We start from the raw sequence: 19782 nt of genomic DNA, 5'->3' as shown, positions 1-19782 counted from the left end.
GAGGGGGTGTTATCCTAACATCTTATCTAGGTCAGGAAAAGCCTCGCTTTCCGTGGGTCACTGAGCCTTTTGAAAGCCAGGTGGTGGTAACATTTCACGGAGAAAGCTAATTTAGCGTCCTCTCTCTCTCTCTCTCTCTCTCTCTCTCTCTCTCTCTCTCTCTCTCTCTCTCTCTCTCTCTCTCTCTCTCTCTCTCTCTCTCTCTCTCTCTCTCTCTCTCTCTCTCTCTCTCTCTCTCCCTGTTTAGGAAGCTGATTGGATAATCTCACTTTCTTTGGAAAGGTTTTTTTAAACTCAGCTGGGTGACTCATATCATGTGATCCCTGCAAGTTTTAAACTTGCAAAGTGGTGCGACAACTGTAAGGGAAATTAAGGAGAGAACATTAACAGCTGACATGCCTTCCATGGATCTTTCGCCTAAACCAGAAGATTATATTTTGCAGGGTCCTGTTTTCAATCCAGTGAGTGATCATTTTTATTTTCTGCCTGCCCTGATGAGTTGTAGATACTGTTGGTGGGAAATACCCTAATTTCATAATCAAGTATAATTCTAAGGAAGGGGAGGGAGGGAGAGAGAGAGAGAAGGAAGGAGAAATAGTCTGCCATGCTACCTTTCTAGGTTTTAGTGGACAGCCTGGAAATGTGATTTTTTTAAAAATAAAAAAAAAGTTAACCAAACACCTGTTTGCTTCTGAGTAAGCTGTGGGCGGCCCATGCAGCCAGCTGAGATTAAGGCTGCCAAATGTCTGGTTTAAAAAAAGAACCAGGATCTGCAGAAATTTACAAGCAGGACAAACTACACTTGGCCACAGGACAGAAAACTGTGTTGTTCATTATGTTACGTAAAGCTGATTTTAAATAAAGAACAGCTGAAGGGCCCAGCTCAGAAGGAGTGGTAGCCTTGCCATTCCATTTTGTTTTTCGACTAGCCTTCCTCATGTGCTTCCAGCTGATGCTGAAACTCTTCTCCCCACCCCCCCACCCCCATCCATGCTGAAGCAATAAATTAATTGCATGACTGATTTGTCAGCCCAGAGAGCATCACCCCAGGCTCTGTCTTCTCCTGGCACCTAGAGAGGTCCAACTGCAGACATCTCCCACCAAGCCTGGTCTTCCTTTGCAGCCTCCCAGCTCTGCAAAGTGATATTGCTTGTGCCCTGCAGATGTTTTGGACTACAAATCCCATCAGCCCCTGCATCATATGGCTCTGCCAGCTGGGTCTGATGGGAGTTGTAGTCTAAAACATCTGGTAAAAAGGTAAAGGACCCTTGACAATTAAGTTCAGTTGCAAACAACTCTGGGGCTGCAGTGCTCATCTCACTTTACTGGCCGAGGGAGCCGATGTTTGTCCGCAGACAGTTTTTCCAGGTCATGTGGCCAGCATGACTAAGCCGCTTCTGGCAAAACCAGAACAGCGCACGGAAACGCCTTTTACCTTCCCACCGGAGTGGTACCTATTTATCTACTTGCACTTTGACGTGCTTTCGGACTGCTAGGTCGGTAGAAGGCAACAAAGCCGTCAAAGGCATCCCTTGGTCTCCTAATTGTTCTCTCTTTGCATTTGACTTGGGGCGGGGGAGGATTCCAGCGTCAAGAAACTCACCCATCTATTTCCTAACCTGGCAGAGGAGGGCAGCATTGGAACTCAGGATCTTGGTGGCCTTCAGGAGTGAATGGAGGACAAGCATTAGCTGGGATATGGTGTCTCGCTGCCATCTGACCAGCAGGCTCTGGATTCCAAAATCCGCAACCCCATCGCGGTTGGTTCACTCTTGGGGCATTTCTGGAGCATGTGCAGAGTGCTGGCTGAACCAAGCACCTCTGTAGCACTGGGCAGGAAGGGCATCTCGTTTGCTCAGCCAAGCCTTTAATGCTTGACTCTGTGTGCGCCTGTGTCCATTTTTCAGATTGTTCCTTACATCACCTCCATCTTTGGCAGCTTGGCCCCTGGGAAAATGGTTTCCATCCAGGGAGCAACCCCAATGGAAGCAGAAAGGTAAAAATAAAATAAAAATCACATTGTTTGAAGAGAGGAGGACTGAGAGCTTTTGTCTTTCCAGTGTGTTAATCTTTTCGGAGGAAGGAGAAAGGAAAAGGGGAGAGGAAGGAGGCTTTCCTGCTGAATCACGCCAAGGTTGCATCTTCGATCCCCGTATTGGACAACTGCATATTCCTGAATTGCACAGGGTTGGACTAGATGATCCTTAGGGTCCCTTTCAGCTATACAGTTTGATAATTCTATTATTCTGCTTCTGGCAGAAGTCATTTCCAATAAACCACGTGGGGCACAAAAAATGAGGGCAGCCCCCAGTCATTTGTCCCCACCAGAACTGGTATTTGAAAGCAGACTGCCTCTGAACATGGAAGTTCTCTGTCCTCAGAGCCATGGATAAACTTCTATCGGCCTCGTTTTAAGTTAACGTCTGATCATTTTTAGTGCTCTGTTTAATTTTTGTTTTAATCTCGTGTGTGCTTATTTTGCACAGTATTTTCTGTTGTAAGTTGACTTCTTTTGGCATAAAGTGATGGGGGGAACTGAATGAATAGCAGTGAGCACCTCTTGCAGCAGGGAATTCTGTAAATTAGCTCTGTGAAGAAGTCCGTTCATTTTTCTGTCTAGTACCTGCTGCTACCCACAGTTTTGGCCATAAAGGTCTTAATCAGCACAGGTCATTCTGGCTCCCTTAACCACCTTCTGTCCAAACCTCAGACTCCCCCAAATAAATCAGTTGGTAAACTCAAAACAGTATTTTGCCAGCTCCATATGAAATTGAAGAATAGTTGCAGGGTGCTAAACAAGAGGTGCTAAAAACATATTTAACACAATTCCAGTACAGATGCAAACTGACTAAGAAAGATCTTGGAAGAGGAGAGTCTTCAGTAGGTTCTTCAAAGACAATTGATTATGTAATACAAGTCGATTTATTTGTAATAACCTTGACTTTGCTTTATGTTCTGTGATCTATATTTCACTGAATGAAACAGGTTTTTTTGTTTGATGTCCGCCATTTAAAAAATAATAATGAAAGGAATTCATTTCTTTAAATTATTCTTCCTGCTTTCCCCCCCACTCTTGATTCAGGTTTCAGGTTGACTTCCAGGCCGGCTCCAGCTTGGCACCGCGGGCTGATATTGGCCTCCACTTCAACCCCCGGTTCCGTTCGCGTCCCTACACAATCTGCAACTCTCTAAGCAACGGCCTCTGGATGGAGGAGGTGAAATTCCCCCACCTGCCCTTGAAAAGTGGCGACTCTTTCCTACTGCTGTTTCTCTTTGAACAAGATCACGTGAAGGTGAGGAGGTTCACAGAAGAGACGCCTGGCTGCTGGTCCAGGCAAAAGGCCCATCTCGTTCACAATCTTGTTTTCACAAACTAGAGATTGTGTTTCTCCTCCTCAGGTGAGCGTAAATGGACAACACTATCTCCAATACATGTTCAGCTTGCCACTGGACCGAATGAACACGCTGAGAATATCTGGCGATGTCATCCTGAGAGCGGTAGCCTTTTTCCCTAAAAATGTACGGCAATGTATTGAGCACTTTTTGAATCTCTGTTTAAAATATACATATTGGGAGGGGGGCGGTATGAGGGAAACATCATCAGCTGAGGTTAATAATGAAAGTATTTCCTCAATCCAGACTCATATAAATTAATATGAGTGCATATATCCAAATAGGTATCCAAATAGGACTGCCTAGAAAGGGCAGTGAGATGATAGAATTGGAAGGGACCCAGTGGTCATCTAGTCCAACCCCCAGCAAGGTAGGACCACTGAGGCATAGGGTGTTTATACTTCCACATATTTCATATTCTGTTAAGAGTCAGGGCAGTTCAGCCAATATGTATGCAAGTTTTAATGCCTAAGAAGTTCATAAAATTAGGATCCAGAGTGGGGTTTTCCCCTCCCTCCCTGATATCAGAACTCCGTTTTTTGTGAACTAAGGTGATTAGCAGTAGGTTCAATAATTATTTCTTGATGCAAATGATATAGAATTATTATTATTATTTTAAAAAATAGAACTTTCCTGAGGAGAAAATTTAGAAGGAAAGCGAATGTGACAAAGGAAGCAAACTACATCATGGGAGAGGCCTACTTCCCAAAGTGTTCATCCCACCTTTGACCTGTAGGTGGAGCTGTCACCCAACCAGAAAGCCCTGTGGTGCCAATGGTGGCTCACTCACTGCCACAAGTTGTGGGGATGTGGCTTCTAGCTGGGATAGCTGTAAAAAGAATGGGAAAACTCAAGGACGAGGTGGCCTGCCACGTGGCTAGTAAATGGAACCACAGGCAGTGTATTTCTGATTTGTGCTGGCTGGGGAGAGTTAAACACGGGGGAAGGGGCTTTGGGTTCCTGCAGGCATTTGGTTGGCCACTGTCAAAATAGGATGTTGGAGATCAACAACAGCCTCCCCCAACTGGACACCCTCCAGATGTTTGGGACTAGAAAATGGCTAGGGGAGTTGTAGTCCCAAATATGTGGAGAACCTTAGTTGGAGGAGGCTGCTGTGTGCTATCTTTGGGGCAATAAATAAACCAGACCCACATCCCACTGAAGCTTCCCAGCCCCATTCCTGCAAAAAATAAAATAAAAAAATCCAGGTTTATGCAAAGCTTCAAACACTTGCATTTTGAATTATGCAAGGGGAGTGGTTTGCAGAAGATGCTAAGGGAAGCCATGGGGCTGGGAGAGTGCCCTGGGTATTCCCCACATTGGTGTCAGATTTACGACCCGTTGTTGATCCGTGCTGTGTCTTGTTCTGTCCTCTCTCTCTTCTTGTGTGCAGCCTTTTGATATCTACAGAACAGAATACCCTGTTGCCCCAGTAAGTATATATTTATTTATTGAATTTACATTCCTCTTTGCTCCCCACAAAGCCCACGGCGACAAGCAGAGGTAGTATTTTAAACAGTAATCTCCCTCTTGGATTACTGCAATGTGCTCTACGTGGGGCTACCTTTGAAGGTGACTCAGAAGCTACAACTAATCCAGAATGTGGCAGCTAGACTGGTGACTGGGAGTGGCCACCAAGACCATATAATACCAGTCCTGAAAGATCTACATTGGCTCCCAGTACGTTTCTGAACACAATTCAAAGTGTTAGTGCTGACCTTTAAAGCCCTAAACAGCCTCATCCCAGTATACCTGAAGGAGCGTCTCCACCCCCATTGTTCAGCCTGGACACTGAGGTCCAGCTCCAAGGGCCTTCTGGCGGTTCCCTCCCTGCGAGAAGTGAGGTTACAGGAAACCAGGCAGAAGGCCTTCTTGGTAGTGTCTCCCGCCCTGTGGAATGCCCTCTCATCAGATGTCAAGGAAATAAACAACTATCTCACTTTTAGAAACAGGTAGGTAGCCATGTTGGTCTGATGTAGTTGAAACAAAATTTAAAAAATTCTTCCAGTAGCACCTTAGAGACCAAGTTAGTTATTGGTATGAGCTTTCGTGTGCATGGGCAGCATGCCGTCTAATCAAGCAGTTCGTAAGTTTGTGTGTGAAAGCTCATACCAATAACTAACAGTTGGTCTCTAAGGTGCTACTGTGAGGAATTTTGTTTTGACTTTTAGAAGACATCTGAAGGCAGCCCTGTATAGCGAAGCTTTTAATGTTTGATGTTTTATTGTGTTTTTATATTTTGCTGGAAGAGAGTAGCTGGGGCAACCCAGTCAGATGGGCAACATGCAGTCTAATCAAGCAGCGCATAAGTCTGTGTGTGAAATAAATAGTAAATAAACATTGGGGAAGCATCACAGAACAGCTCATAAAGGGGGAGTGTGTGGGCGCTCCTGCGCAAACCCACTAATAATGCACTATTATGACATCTGACATGTTGCAGAAGATATCCCCACGCACTAAAAATAACATCTTCAATAGTCCCAGTCTCCCTCTCCCGCCTCCTGCCCAATTCCAGTCCCATTTTCAAGCCAGTGCATAGGAGTCTTATCCTGATTTCTCTCTCCCCCCCGTCCCCCCTTGCTTTATTTATTTCCACAGCATCTGTTCAAGAGCAGAGCCGTTTTGGTGAGTCTAAATACACCCGTTGCCTTTATTTTCTCCAGTGGCATGGGGGGGGGGTAGCTTCTCTAGCAGCTAACTTGCTCCTTGCTCTTTCTCTCCCGTTTCAGGATGTCCCCCTTTCCCATCTGCTCCCTGAGAGCCTCAGGCCGAGAGACACAATGACAGTGAGAGGCTTGGTGCGTCAGGACCCCAAAGAGTAAGTAGAACACACACACACACACACACACACACACACACACACACACACACAGCTATCCACCCCCCTTTGCACTTGCTGCCCACTCTTTTGTGGTAGATCTTACAGTCGGGCTTGGCAAACAGGGAGAAAAATAAATGCAAAACTCTATTCTGTATGATGTAGAAATATAAGGAGCTGCTTTATAAGTCAGACCACTGGTCCAGCTAGCTCTGAATTACTGTGTGTGAGATACAATTTACTACCCACTCTCCACCCTAAGGTGGAATTGTTTCCCTTCTTTCCTTTCCTTTTTCCTTATTTCCTTGTTCCCTCACTTCTCTTTTCTTCTCTTTCCTTCCCCCCACCTCTCCTTCTCTTTCTTTTCTGTGGTGTCCTTTATCTCATATACCCATCTTGGTTATTACTGTTATTACTATTGGTTTTGTTTTAATGCACCCCTCTCCATTGGTTTGCTCTGTGTGTGTGTGTGTGTGTGTGTGTGTGTGTTGCATTTTGCATTTACAGTTGTACAGTTGTACCTTGGTTTTCAAACGCCTTGGAAGTCGAATGTTTTGGTTCCTGAACGATCGGAAACTGGAAGTGATTGTTCCGGTTTTCAAAGGTTCTTTGGAACCCGAACGTCCTACATGACTTTTGCAGCTTCCGATTGGCTGCAGGAGCTCCCTACAGCCAATCAGAAGCTGTGCCTTGGTTTCCGAACATTTTGGAAGTTGAACGGACTTCCTGAATGGATTCCATTTGACTTCCGAGGTACCACTGTATTGCTCGTGTGGTTTCTCATGGACGGCATAAGGGTGTTTGAGTGTGTGGTCATATCTGAGGAAAAGTGCTGTCTTCCTCCCATTTGCTTTCAACCTTTTGTTGTTGGGGCAACCCCTCCTCCCCCCTCGCAAAAAAGCAATGACGAGACAGCACTAAGATGTCTGAACTATATGACAATGACAAAGAAGGCTATCTGAGCTTTATTTAATTAAGAAAACAGATTTAAAAATGGAACAAATGCTTGAGTCCTAGAACTTTGGTTCCACCTTGGAGACCATCCCAAGGAATCCAGAACAATTCAAGAATCCCGAGATAAATTTGGATGCGGAGGACGACAGCTTTGGAAGTTCCCCTTCCCTTGCAGCCTGGTTCCCAAATTACCTTTATTAACAGATTCAGCCTTGGTGACTCTTCCAGGTTCTGCATCAGCTTGAAGAAAGACCCTTCCCACATCTCCTTCAGCTTCCGCGTTTGCTTCATGGACCAGACGGTGTCATGGCGCTCATTTTCGGACAGAGGCCAGGAGTCTGGGGGGACAGTGGCCGAGGGCTTCCCCTTCCACCCCCAGCGATACTTTGAGGTAAGAAAAGACGTTGACCATCTTAAGTTCCAGTTTCCCAGGAAACCTCAGACAGGCCTGGTTCACGTGATATACTGAGAGATATGGCGTGATATAATGAGAGTATATCACGCCATATCACGTGATATACTGAGAGTGGTGGCGTCATGGTTAGAGTTGTGGTCAGACTAGGAAATGGGAGACCAGAGTACTATTCCCCACTCAGCCACAAAGCTCACTGGGTGTGACTTTGAGGGCCAGTCACTCCCTCTCAGCCTGGCCTGCCTCACAGGGTTGTGGTGTGTTGAGAATAAGATGGGAGCGGGGAGGAGAACTATGTAGGCAAACCTTGAGCTCCTTGGAGGGAAGGTGCGATATAAATGTAATGAAGTAAATAATAAAATAAGCCAGGGATTACCAATGTGGCCCTGGTGGGTTTTTTGGTACCCTTTCTCTGGTGCTCACAGAGCCCCCACCCTAACAGCCCTCTTTGCCATGAGGGGGTGCGAGGATAATTGTCTTTTTCATCCTTGAAATACACATATATTCTAGTACACCCTAGAACAGCAAGTTCATTCACCACTAGCCCTCCCTTTTGCCCCCTCTCACTCCCTCTGCAAGGGTTGCCAAGTCAGGTACACGCAGGGAAGGAGCCGAGAAGTTTATGAGCTACATTGCTAAAGAGTTTTATTTCTAGTTACGCAGACAGAAAATAAACATGCATGCTCTCTCTGTGAAAACTGAAACAAAGGAACAGGAAACCAGTAACATCACATCCGTCTCCTGCCTTCCGTGAGACTTCCAATAGTCTGGAATGCCTCTGGAATGCAAAACAGAGTCTTGTGAGCACTGCACAGTGGCATAAACAGAAACCAACATCCCAGACCCTGAGATTTCAGGGCCCAGACCTGAGATCTAGGGACAGCCCCTGGTGAAGTCATGGGGGGGGGGGCGGCTCTGCTGATTTGTCCTCTGTGCTCCTTCCCACCCCTGAGCACTGGAGATGGAAGTTAACTGGGAGAGGGGAGGAGGGCAGACCGTCCCCCTCCCCAAGTGTCTATGCTATAGTTTTCTCTGAATGCATAAACCCTTATTTATTAACATGATTGCCCCTTAGGCCTGTCTGAATAGGAATCACAGAATTGTATAGAGTTGGAAAGGGACCAATCAGAATAAGGGCCACTAACTGACTGCTGATTCAGGACTTTAAATTGTGCTCTTATATCAAATATCATTTTCTCTGTATACTGTAATGTTTTACTGTTGCTATGGCCATTGGCTAATGCGAATAAAGTTTTATCTATCTATTCGGCCAATGGCCAATCTCGTCCAGCACCCTCTTCCAACAGGCGGCCCCAGCCAACCATTTGTGGTCCTTGGACACGCCTTCCTCACTAATGCCTTTTTCTCCCCCAGCTGCTCTTCCTCTGCCAAGAAGACCACCTGCAGCTGGCCCTGAATGGGACCCCCCTTGGTCCTCAGTGCATCCCTCACCCCGCCACTGACGCCATCACAGAGCTGGCTGTGGAGGGAGACGTTGTACTTTACAGCACCCAGGTTCGGTCTTCTCTTCCGAATTGCAGCGCAGCTGCTTTGAAGATCCAAAGATAAGAACTGACAAAGACAAGCAAACCCACGGACCGTTCCTGGCATGGATTGCTTCAGAAGAAGCGCATGTCTGAATGCTCTGCACGCATAAAAGCTCCCCCACCCAGCCTATAGCATTGCAGAGATGCTGAGTCTCCATTCCATCTCCCTTCTGCTAGCTTTCCATGGGCGGGGAGTTTTTGGTGTCGGGGGAGCCATTTCTTTTCACGGTCTTCTCACACAGACTCACCCACTCACTCGCCATCTGCCTTATGAAGTATCAGGAAGACCATATTTTCTCTTTCTGCGCTGAATATTGGTTTCCTTGGAGGAACTGCAGGACTTGAAGCTGTTGCTCTCCCCTTCAGGAGAAAAATATATGCTGTGACCATACATCACCCTGCTGTTTTAAATCTCTATAAGCATTAATAAAAGCACATAGCGTATACCATGATTTTTTTTTATGCCACCCTGGCCTTCAAAGAAACTTAGGAGCAACAGGAATTAAAGAATTACAGAGCTGGAAGGGATCCCAAGGGTCATCTAGTCTGACCCCTGCAGCGCAGGAATCTCAAAACACGGTCCCCCCATCCAATTTGAAACCATATGAGACCCTGCAGCAACCTATTAGTATGTATTTCATTAAATCTATACACAGGCTGATAGTTGTTGCTTTTCAAACAAACCCTCAAAACAGTTTACAAATATATAAAACCATAAAATTATCAGTAAGAAAAATCAACAACAATAATTTAAGACCAGCAATAGACTAAAAACAGATCAAAACTCACACCAACTTTCTAAACATCTGGATAGGGTTGTGCTAGAAGTCATGGACATCGGATGTGGCTGAAGGTTGGAAGATTCAGGACAGATAAATGAAAATTCTTCTTCACTCAGCACATTGTTAAACAATGGAACTCCCTCCCACAGGAGACAGCCACCAACTTGGATGGCTTTAAAAGAGGACTGGGCAAATTCAAGGAGGAGAGGACAATCAAGTTTAGTGTTGATTTTAATTATTTTTGCATGTTTTAAGTACTGTACTGTAGTTGTTTTCACAGATAATTTCTGTTGTTGCATTATTTTTGTAAACCACATTGGAATTTGGGGGAGGGTGTCACAGTCAAATGGTATATACATTTTATTGCCGGTAAATAAATAAAGTTATTGGGCCATTTCCTCTGATATGAAGGAAGTCTGGGTGGCCTCGTTGAGAGAGAATGAGAATTGGGGGGTTTCTTGTCAGATCCAGTTAGCAGCAGGGGTAGCATCAGGCGCTTTTCTTTCTCCTGATTTTAAGACGTTTATCTGTAAAAGAACAGCCACCATGTGAGAACAAACACGGAAATTTGATAACAGGTTAATAACAGTTTCTAATCTGATCTGGCCAGTTGCGAAAGGTCAGGTTGGAAACAAGAGCTCCCTTGACTCTGGGCGACTGTGGCATTGGGAGGTGGAGATGGGTGTCACCTGATTTTTATTTCATGCACAGCTTCTGCAACAGGCGAACAATGCATCCATTACAAGTTCTCTTCCTGAATTATGCACTCTGGTAGTCAGGGGGCAACGACAACACTTCAAGGTTGCTTCCGCACGACTTAAGAAACTGAATTGTCCGGAAGCTGTGTTTACCTGAGCTCAAATTCTCTCCGTGACAACGGGAAATTTCAGGGCATGTGGTGCTTTCACAGGTCTGATACTGCCTTTTGGAAAGAGAGGACTATAGTGTTTGGCCATACTTGTAATGATTTACACACATGCTCGGTGGAGGTTCAACTAGAACTGTCCCAGAATCCAATGCTCCTGCGTGTGATGTCCAGGGAAGATGCTGGTGGCTTTTTCTAGGGTCCCAAAACTCAGAATTGCAGAATTGGAGGTGGGAAATTGCTCAGCCCTCACCAGTATACTGTATTCAGTGCTATTCTTCTAGAAAAAAGAGGTGCTGGAACTCACCATGAACACCTCCCTTGTTCTCTCAGAATAGCAATGGCGCCCACCTGAGAGGTGCTGGGACTGAGTTCCAGTGAGTTCCTGCTGGGGGAAAAGGCCCTGGGTGGATTCTTCCTTTGACACAGAGACTCAGCATCACCAGCAAGGAGCAAGAAGAATCACTGCTAGCTCAGGCCTCATCAGAGTGTATGCAAAGTAGTTGTTGTTGTTTAGTCATTTAGTTGTGTCCAACTCTTCGTGACCCCATGGACCAGAGCACGCCAGGCACTCCTGTCTTCCACTGCCTCCTGCAGTTTGGTCAAACTCATGCTGGTAACTTCGAGAACACTGTCCAACCATCTTGTCCTCTGTCGTCCCTTTCTCCTTGTGCCCTCAATCTTTCCCAACATCAGTGTCTTTTCCAGGGAGTCTTCTCATGAGGTGGCCAATGTATTGGAGCCTCAGCTTCACGATCTGTCCTTCTAGTGAGCTGATTTCCTTAATGGAGAGGTTTGATCTTCTTGCAGTCCATGGGACTCTCAAGAGTCTCCTCCAGCACCATAATTCAAAAGCATCAATTCTTCGGTGATCAGCCTTCTTTATGGTCCAGCTCTCATTTCCATACATCACTACTGGGAAAACCATGGCTTTAACCATATGCAAAGTTAGGAATTAATATAATAATAATTAATAATAATAATAATAATAATAATAATAATAATAATAATAATTTGCCCTATTGTACATCACTTCACACTTACATTCAACCACATCTGGCATTTAATACCCAGTTAAGAGAGAACCTTTTGGAGTTTGGAGAGTGCTCTGGTGCTCAGATCTGCTTGCAGGATTCCTACAGGCATCTGGTCAGTTACTGTGAGACCAGGACGCCGGACTAGATGGGCCAAGGGCCTGATCCAGGATGCTCACCTTATGCTCTTATGAGTTCCTTTCATTTTTGCTGTCCACAAATGTAGCCACCACACTTGTTCACTTGCTGAATCAACAAATATTGATTCTCTGGACAAATATTCCCAGAATGGTGTAACAGTCAATTCCTCTTTCCAGGGAATTCTGGGAATTGTAGCTCTGTGAAGGAAAGAGGGGAACTCCTAACAATTCTCAGCACCCTTAACATACTACAGTTCCCAGGATTTTGGGGGGCGGAGGGGAACCATGACAGTTTAAAGCGGTTTTGTGCTGCTTTAAATGCACAGTGCTGATGGGGTCTCGACACCTAAGCTTATCAAGTCAAAATAATTTCTGGGGAAATTCTAAAATGGGGACATGTTTACTTCTGATACCCAAGATGTATGTTGTGCACTTTACCTCATGACAGCAGCCAGCACAACACAAGTCAAGCCATCAATGGGAGTTCTGTACGCAGTCCATTTACACACCTGGATCACTCGGGATTGATGTGCTTCCAGTCGCAGCCAAGAATGTGTCTCCCTGCGTGCAAAGGACATGCTTCATTTACTCAATTCAAAGAAACGCTGTTGTTCCAGCGTGTTTCGCTCAGGCGGGTTGAATTTTGACAGCATAAAAGCCTGCTGTAAGGACGGCTCCGGGTTTAAATTTCAATTCTGTAATGTCTGCAGAGTTACTGGGGACAGACATTACTTTCGTCCTGTCACCACAGCCTTGGGAAGGGTCAGGTTGCTTGCCCATGGAGCACTTCGAAGAACACAAGAAGAGCCAGCAGGAACAGACCCACGGCCTATCTAGTCCAGCATCCTGTTCTCACAGTGGCCAACCAGATGCCTGTGGGAAACCTGCAAGCAGGACACAAGAGCCCTTGCCCTCCTGTGATTTCCAGCAGCTGGTATTCAGAAGCCTTGCTCCCTCCAAATTTGGAGGCAGAGCATAGCACTGTGTCTGTGCCTTTGACAGCCCTCTCCTTCTCCATGAATTTGTCCAATCCTCTTTTAAAGCCATCCAAGTTGGTGGCCATCACTGCCTCCTGTGGGAGGGAGTTTTATTGTTTAACTAAGTGCTACCTGGAAAAGTCCTGATTATTTATTCTTCCAACATTCAGCTTCACTGATTGCCCCCGACTTCCAGAGTTATGAGAGGTGGGGGATGTTTGTAAATCTATCACCTTTCACTGTGTGATGCATAATTTTATAAACTTCAATCATGTCACCTCTTACTCGTCTTTTCTATAAATTAAAAAATACCATTTGTTGCAACCTTTCCTCATGGCGAGTTTCTCCAGCCCGCTTTTCCAATTTTCTGTAAATACATATTGTCTTAATATCGACTGATGTTTCACTGGTGTACGACACCCAGATATTGTATGATATGGCAGTACTGACATAGTTTTATAAATAAATAAAGTAAGCAAATACTGCCATCCACCCTTGGTGGCCAGCCATGCTGGTGTGGGAGGAAATTACTTTGTTTGGTTGAAAAGGAAAAGGAAAAAAGACCTTTACTATAAGCGTGGAATATATTTTCTTCTAAAAAGTACTACTAGCCATAAGAGCTATGTTCTGCTAATGCTTATGTTAGGTTCCCAGCTGTTGTTGGACTACAGCTCCCATCATCCCTGACTGTTGGTCCTGCTAGCTAGGGATGATGGGAGTTGTAGTCCAACAGCAGCCAGGGGCCCAAGTTTGAGAAAATACAGTTGCTGTGCTGTTCCCCAACTGCCAAGAAAGTATCACAATGGTTTGCACAAAGAGAAAGCCCAATCTGTTCTTATTTTGAGGAGACGGGGCCAGTCCTCCCAAGAGGCAGACTGAAGCAGCTGACATGGGTGGCAGATTCCCACAGAGTGGGGCCCCCACAGGTGGCATGCCTGCCCCCACAACCCTGCTAAGCCAGGTTTGGCAGTGGGGTGATAGGGGGTTGCCATCTTCCCATTTCACCACCTAAGGTCAAATGGGAAGGTACCACCCTGTGTGCCCTCCCATTGCCACCCCTCATTTACCGGGATTTTGGGGAGCTCGAGCGCAAGATCTCATTGGGCTCCCATGAGATTTTGTGGGGCTCTCATGAGATCTTGCCAGAACTCGGAATTCTCCTCACTTCTCTAGCAGTGGTGGAATAGGGACATCTCTTGGATTCCCACCACCTGAGGCGATTGCCTCAGTCTGCCTTATGGACCGGCCAGCTGAGGCTGCCCCTGAGAGGAGAGCATGCAAATTTGCAAGCATTTTTTTTATTATTGAAGGAAATCTAAGACACCTGGCCAACCTGACAAATGCACTCAGGCCACCTTCTGCGATAAGAGTATTTCAGTCACATGAATGGACTTTCCCTGCCAACGTCTTTGCATTCTGAGGAGGTTGTGCCAGAAAAGACAAAGACACACACACACACACACACACACACACACACACACACACACTGCCCATAGTTCCCTTCTCAGGATGGGCTGAGCTTCTGGCATCTGAGCAACCCATTTAAAAAAACTAAAAACTAAATACGTGGCAACCATTGCACCATCTTACCCTTTCAGCCTGAAACAGAAAACAAAATGGCGCCCTGGCAATGGAGGTGGGCGTGGCCTTTGTCTCCATTTCCCATTGAAGCGCTCTTTCTCCAGGGCGGGGCTTTGCTCCTTATATCTGTGCCTGGCATAACAACCAGACACAGTCTGGATCCCAGCTGTTCCAAAGACCATGTCTGTCTCCTGGGTGTGTCTCCTTTTGCCACTGGCTTTTGTGCTGGCCTGGGGAGAACCACCCCAAGGGGAAGAGCAACAGTTTAGACGACCACCCCCCCCTCCAAGCCGTGAACAAATTGCAGCAGCCCTGCAGGCAAGCCATGGCGTTTGGGCAAGGCAGCGCAAGGCGATGCAAGACCAGGCTGTCAAAGCTCACGAAATGTTCGTGGAGCACTTGAACAAGAAGCACAACAGCAAGTACCAGAAAGCGCCAGGAGAGGTGACCCACATTATGGTGGAGGTAAGACTGGAAGTGATGCCAGACAGCATTTGTGGTGTATTGGTTAGAGCAGGGTTTCCCAAACTTGGGTCTCCAGCTGTTTTGGGACTACAACTCCCATCATCCCTTGCTAGCAGAACCAGTGGTCAGGGATGATGGGAACAGCTGGAGACCCAAGCTTGGGAACCCCTGGGTTAGAGTGTTGGACTGGGACCTGGGAGACCAGGGTTCAAACCACCACTCGACCATGAAACTCACTGAGTGTGACCTTGGGTAGACACTGCCCCTCAAACTTACCTGCCTCAGAGGGTCACTGTGGGTATAAAACAGGGAGGAGAATGTACGTCACCTAGAGCATCTTTGAGAAAAAGATGGGATAAATAATAATGCTGGCTAACCCTGGGTCACCAGGGCAAGGTGAGCAGAGCTGTAATCATACATTTTCCTGCATCCCAAAATCCAAATCTGAATCCCATCACTCCCGTGGTGTCGTCCCCTGCCCCCTATGGAGTATATTCATAAATATCCCATCATTCAGAGACTCCCTAGTCTTTTCTATCTCCTCCGGTACAGCTGTGGGCAGCCAGGCCATATTCACACCATACATTGAAAGCGCTATGATGTCACTTCAAACTGTCATGGCTACCCTCAAAGAATTCTGGGAGGTGTAATGTGTTCTGAGTGCTGAGAGTCCGTGGTGTAGCATGGGTTGCCAGCACCCGGGGCAGGGCAAGTGTAGCACACACACACACCCTGCAGTGGACTGGGCAGCTGGGATGGGGGGACATGCAGATGAAGGAGCACGTGGGGGGTGAACAGAGCCTGCCTCCCGCAGACTTCTTGTCCACTGCCTCCATCCACCTGCCCACTAGAGCAACCTGCCTGCCGCCACGCCACACCACAGCGGCCAAGTAGGTATAATTCCCAGATTGGCTTGACAACCAATCCCTCTTTGCAGGGAACTCTGGGAATTGTAGCTGTGTGAGGGGAATAGGGGAATGCCTAACAACTTTCACAGCTCCTGTAATTTTTTGGGAAAAGCCACAACTGTGGTATCACAGTGCTTTAAATGTATGCGGTGAATGTGGGCTTAGCAATGCAAGAGCTGTCATTATTTAGCAGCTAACTGAACTCAGCTTCGTTTCCTAGAGCTCCAATCTGCTCCATCCCAGATGGGATGGGATTTGCTGGCCATAGTGATGTTTGGGACTGGGGCCATCATCATCATCATCATTATTATTATTATTATTATTATTATTATTATTATTATTATTATTTATATACCGCCCAATACCCGGGCTTGAACCTGTGGCCCTGAGACTAAGAGCCGCATGCTCTACTGACTGAGCTATCCAGCTCTATTACGGTAAATGGTTCAAACTGCAGGCATTTTTACTCAACTATCCAACTGTGCCAACTTCTGTAGCTTCTTCCCACCTTTACACCCAGGAAAATTTGCACCAAAAAACCCTTATTAAGACGATGCAGAACACACGGATGCAGCCTTGGTGAGGATGGGAGGCATAGGAGCAAGGCCACTTAAGAATTTGCTTAATTTCTCCCTCCAGAACACGATGGGACGCATTTACCACATGAATTCAGTGCTGGTGAAGGCCGAATGCAGCAAGGACCAGGCAGAGGGGGACGCTGAGATCTGTGAAATCCCACTCGATGCCAAGGTGAGGAAGAGGCCTCTTATTACAAGGTTTTAAAATGGGTCTGATGAAGATAAGGGACTGGGTGGCGGGGCTGTAGCTGCCTTTTACAGGGCCTTCCCGGTGGCTGCTCCCAGACTTTAGAACTCCCTCCCTAGAGAAGCCAGAATGTCTCCCTCCTTGTTGTCCTTCCGCTGGCAGGCAAAGACTGTTTGGTTCCGACAAGCCTCTGTGTGTTTGTTTGTTTGCTTGCTTGTTTGTTTAAAAAGGAAAAGGCCTTTAATAGTGCTGTGCTATTTTTCGTGTCTGTATTTTAACAAATTTGTTTTTAATATTGTTTTAATTCTGTTAGAGTTCAATTACCGTATTTTTTACTCTATAAGACTCACTTTTTCCATCCTAAAAAGTAAGGGGAAATGTGTGTGCATCTTATGGAGCGAATGCAGGCTGCTCAGCTATCCCAGAAGCCAGAACAGCAAGAGGGATTGCTGCTTTCATTGTGCAGTGATCCCTCTTGCTGTTTTGGCTTTTTTTTTCTTGTTTTCCTTCTCCAAAAACTAGGTGTGTCTTGTGGTCTGGTGCGTCTTATAGAGCGAAAAATACGGTACTTTGTAACAGCTACCTTCAACAACAACAGCAGATGCCGGTATATGGCACAGTTGAACTGAGAAGAGCTTGGGAGTCACTCACTGGCAGCCCTGTGAGGTTGGATTGTTGCCGCTGCCTTTAGGCCTGATCCACGCACTGCTGGTCTGAGGCCAACACTTCTGAATCATTACTGGTGGGAAGCCCCTTCACACTCCGAAATGTGCTGTGTGTTTGTAAGCACACACTCATGTCTCAGCTACAATGGAATGGGAGGGGGACACACACACATTTTTTTGACCCAAGGGCCACACTTCCTAGTGGGCAACCTTCCAGGGGCCGCATTCCAGTGTCGGACAGGGCAGGGAGCAAATGTAGGCAGAAGGCTGCATTTCAACCATGCAAATGTCATGGCGTGTCAACAAGTCTTACTCAGAATAGGCCCACTGAGGTTAAGGGACATGACTATGGGAAACTTGGGTTCATTCATATGAATGGGTCCTACTCTGAGTAGGACTTAGCTGAGCTCTGTTCAACAGTGCAGTAAATGGTGGGTGGGTTCCTCTCCTCTGCTGGAGGTACTAGTAAACTCTGTAGTTCAGGGATGGGAAACTGGTGGCCCTCCAGAAGTTGGAGTCCACCAATAGATGGAGGGTCACCAGGTGGGTGAAGGGTGGACTAGAAGATCTCTCGGGTTCCTCCCAGTGCTCTGATCCTACCATAGCGGTGCTTCACAGAGTTAACGAAAGCCCATTCACACCATACATGCAAAGCACTATGGTACCACTTTAAAAAGTCATGGCTCCACCCAAAGCATTCTGGGAGTTGTAGGCTATTAAAGGTTCTGAAAGTTGTTAGCAGGCTCCCCCATTCCACCTCAGAGCTACAATTCCCAGAGCTACCAGGGAAGAGGTACTGGATCATGAAACTCCTCTGGGAATTGCAGCTGTGGTGGTGAGTAGGGGAGTCTCCTAATAAACTCTCAGCAGCACCCTTAAACTACAGTTCCCAGGATTCTTTTTTGGGGGGCGGAACCATGACTGTTTAAAGTGGTATTGTAGCGCTTTAAACGCACGGTGTCAACGGCTCCTGTGCTGTATGAAGCTGTGTGGTGTAGTGGTTAAGAGTGGTAGTCTCGTAATCTGGGGAACCGGGTTCGCTTCCCTGCTCCTCCACATGCAGCTACTGGGTGACCTTCGGCCAGTCACGCTTCTTTGAAGTCTCTCAGCCCCACTCACCTCACAGAGTGTTTGTTGTGGGGGAGGAAGAGAAAGGAGAATGTTAGCCACTTTGAGACTCCTTAAAGGGAGTGAAAGGCGGGATATCAAATCCAAACTCTTCTGTATTGGCTGCCTATTCTGATTGGCTGCCTGTACTCCGGAGGTTCTAGCAGCAGTGGTAAGACTTTGGGCTCTCAAATTTCATTGGTGCCTTGTGTGACGCTAAAATTCTGCGCCCCCCCCCCAACACTTGTGCTCCATTCTACAGCATGGTTGTGTTGCACCTGCAGAATGGAAGAACCAGTCACTCTACCTTAAAACCACCTCTGCTGGCAAGGCCCTTAACCCGATCTGGAGATGTGCCATGGAGCATGCCAAGGAGTTTGCAATCATGCTAATGCAATTAAATTTCCCCCTTCCTTTCATGCTTGCAGAAATGGGAGTGCAAGGGTGAAGTCGTCCAGCTTTACGGCATCGACACACCTTACATCCACGATGAGGACTGCACAGAGTACCAAGGCCCCGCAGTCCTCCTGAAGTCCTCTAGTGCCACCCCAAGTGAGGAAGAAGAAGGCACTCCATATGTTTGATGAGCAACCTTCGAAGAAGGAATCAGATCTCTCTCTCTCTCTTTCTTTTTGTCCAGGGCTCTGTAATTAAGCAGATCTAGACCAGCCTTTACCAAACCGGTGGCCCTCCCAGATGCTTTGGACTACAACTCCCATCAACCAGCCCTTGCCAGCACAGCTGATGGGAATTGTAGTCTGAAATTTCTGGAGGGCCCCAGGTTGGAGAAGGCTGCTTACTGACCCTCACATGTGCACATTACAGATTTAAACCAGTCTTGCTTCCCCACCAAGGAATTGTGGTATTCCGAGAATTCACAAAATTCCCTGGGGATCTACCAGGAAATCCCTGGCAGATACTGCTTTCAGCAGAAGGCAGAAGCACCCACAAGTTATACCTTTTCACCAAGTTATACCTTTTCACCAGTCTCAAAAACAAAACAAAAAAACCACTTACTTTCTCTCTTTGGTTTTGAACTTGCTTAATGTAGAAAATAAAGCTTAGCTCAACATGCAACCAAAATTTGGGCTGATTATTATTTATTTGCTTCATAAAATGTATATAGCTTGATTGTTGTATTAACTCTCCAAAAAAGGAATAGTAATATTTTTTTTAAATCGGTAAAAAATTAATTTAAAAAAATTAAAATCAGTAATGAATGAAGAACATTCACCAACCTTCCACATATCTGGATAGGCTTGCCAAAACAAAACGAAATCTTACTCAAGCCCCTTTGTTCTCTTTGCACAGTCCTTCTTTGCTGGCTTTCTCTCCCAAGCTTTTCCTTAGCCTGCAGAGATCCACCTTG

At 46.3% G+C, this 19782-nt stretch overlaps 1 protein-coding gene across 2 annotated transcripts; it reads left to right on the top strand.

Annotated features, from left to right (window-relative positions):
• The first annotated feature begins 251 nt into the window (after positions 1–251).
• LGALS12 (galectin 12) lies at positions 252–19374 on the top strand. 2 transcript variants are annotated; one of them, XM_081892511.1, is made up of 10 exons: positions 266–461; positions 1908–1996; positions 3083–3293; positions 3400–3519; positions 4787–4825; positions 5992–6018; positions 6123–6211; positions 7394–7556; positions 16516–16626; positions 18842–19374. In XM_081892511.1, exons 1-10 carry the CDS (start codon positions 396–398, stop codon positions 18995–18997), a joined length of 1071 nt encoding a protein of 356 aa, XP_081748637.1. In that variant the 5' UTR covers positions 266–395; the 3' UTR covers positions 18998–19374. The 2 variants fall into 2 exon arrangements, with proteins under 2 accessions (XP_081748638.1, XP_081748637.1); XM_081892512.1 differs by lacking the exons at positions 16516–16626; positions 18842–19374 and adding an exon at positions 8952–9568 and having other exon boundaries at positions 252–461.
• Positions 19375–19782: the final 408 nt, after the last annotated feature.

The sequence above is a fragment of the Podarcis melisellensis genome (assembly GCF_964234715.1).
Source record: "Podarcis melisellensis genome assembly, chromosome: 16".
Lineage (NCBI taxonomy): Eukaryota > Metazoa > Chordata > Lepidosauria > Squamata > Lacertidae > Podarcis > Podarcis melisellensis.
The sequence above is the reverse complement of the archived record's forward strand: the minus strand, read 5'-3'. Positions and strand labels throughout refer to the sequence as shown.

Excerpts from the sequence above, each read along its gene's own strand:
- LGALS12 (XM_081892511.1), top strand. The coding sequence starts at position 396 with ATGCCTTCCATGGATCTTTCGCCTAAACCAGAAGATTATATTTTGCAG. Across the intron at positions 3,294-3,399 it reads TTGAACAAGATCACGTGAAG|GTGAGCGTAAATGGACAACA; the intron begins GTGAGGAGGTTC and ends TCTCCTCCTCAG. Across the intron at positions 6,019-6,122 it reads TCAAGAGCAGAGCCGTTTTG|GATGTCCCCCTTTCCCATCT; the intron begins GTGAGTCTAAAT and ends CTCCCGTTTCAG.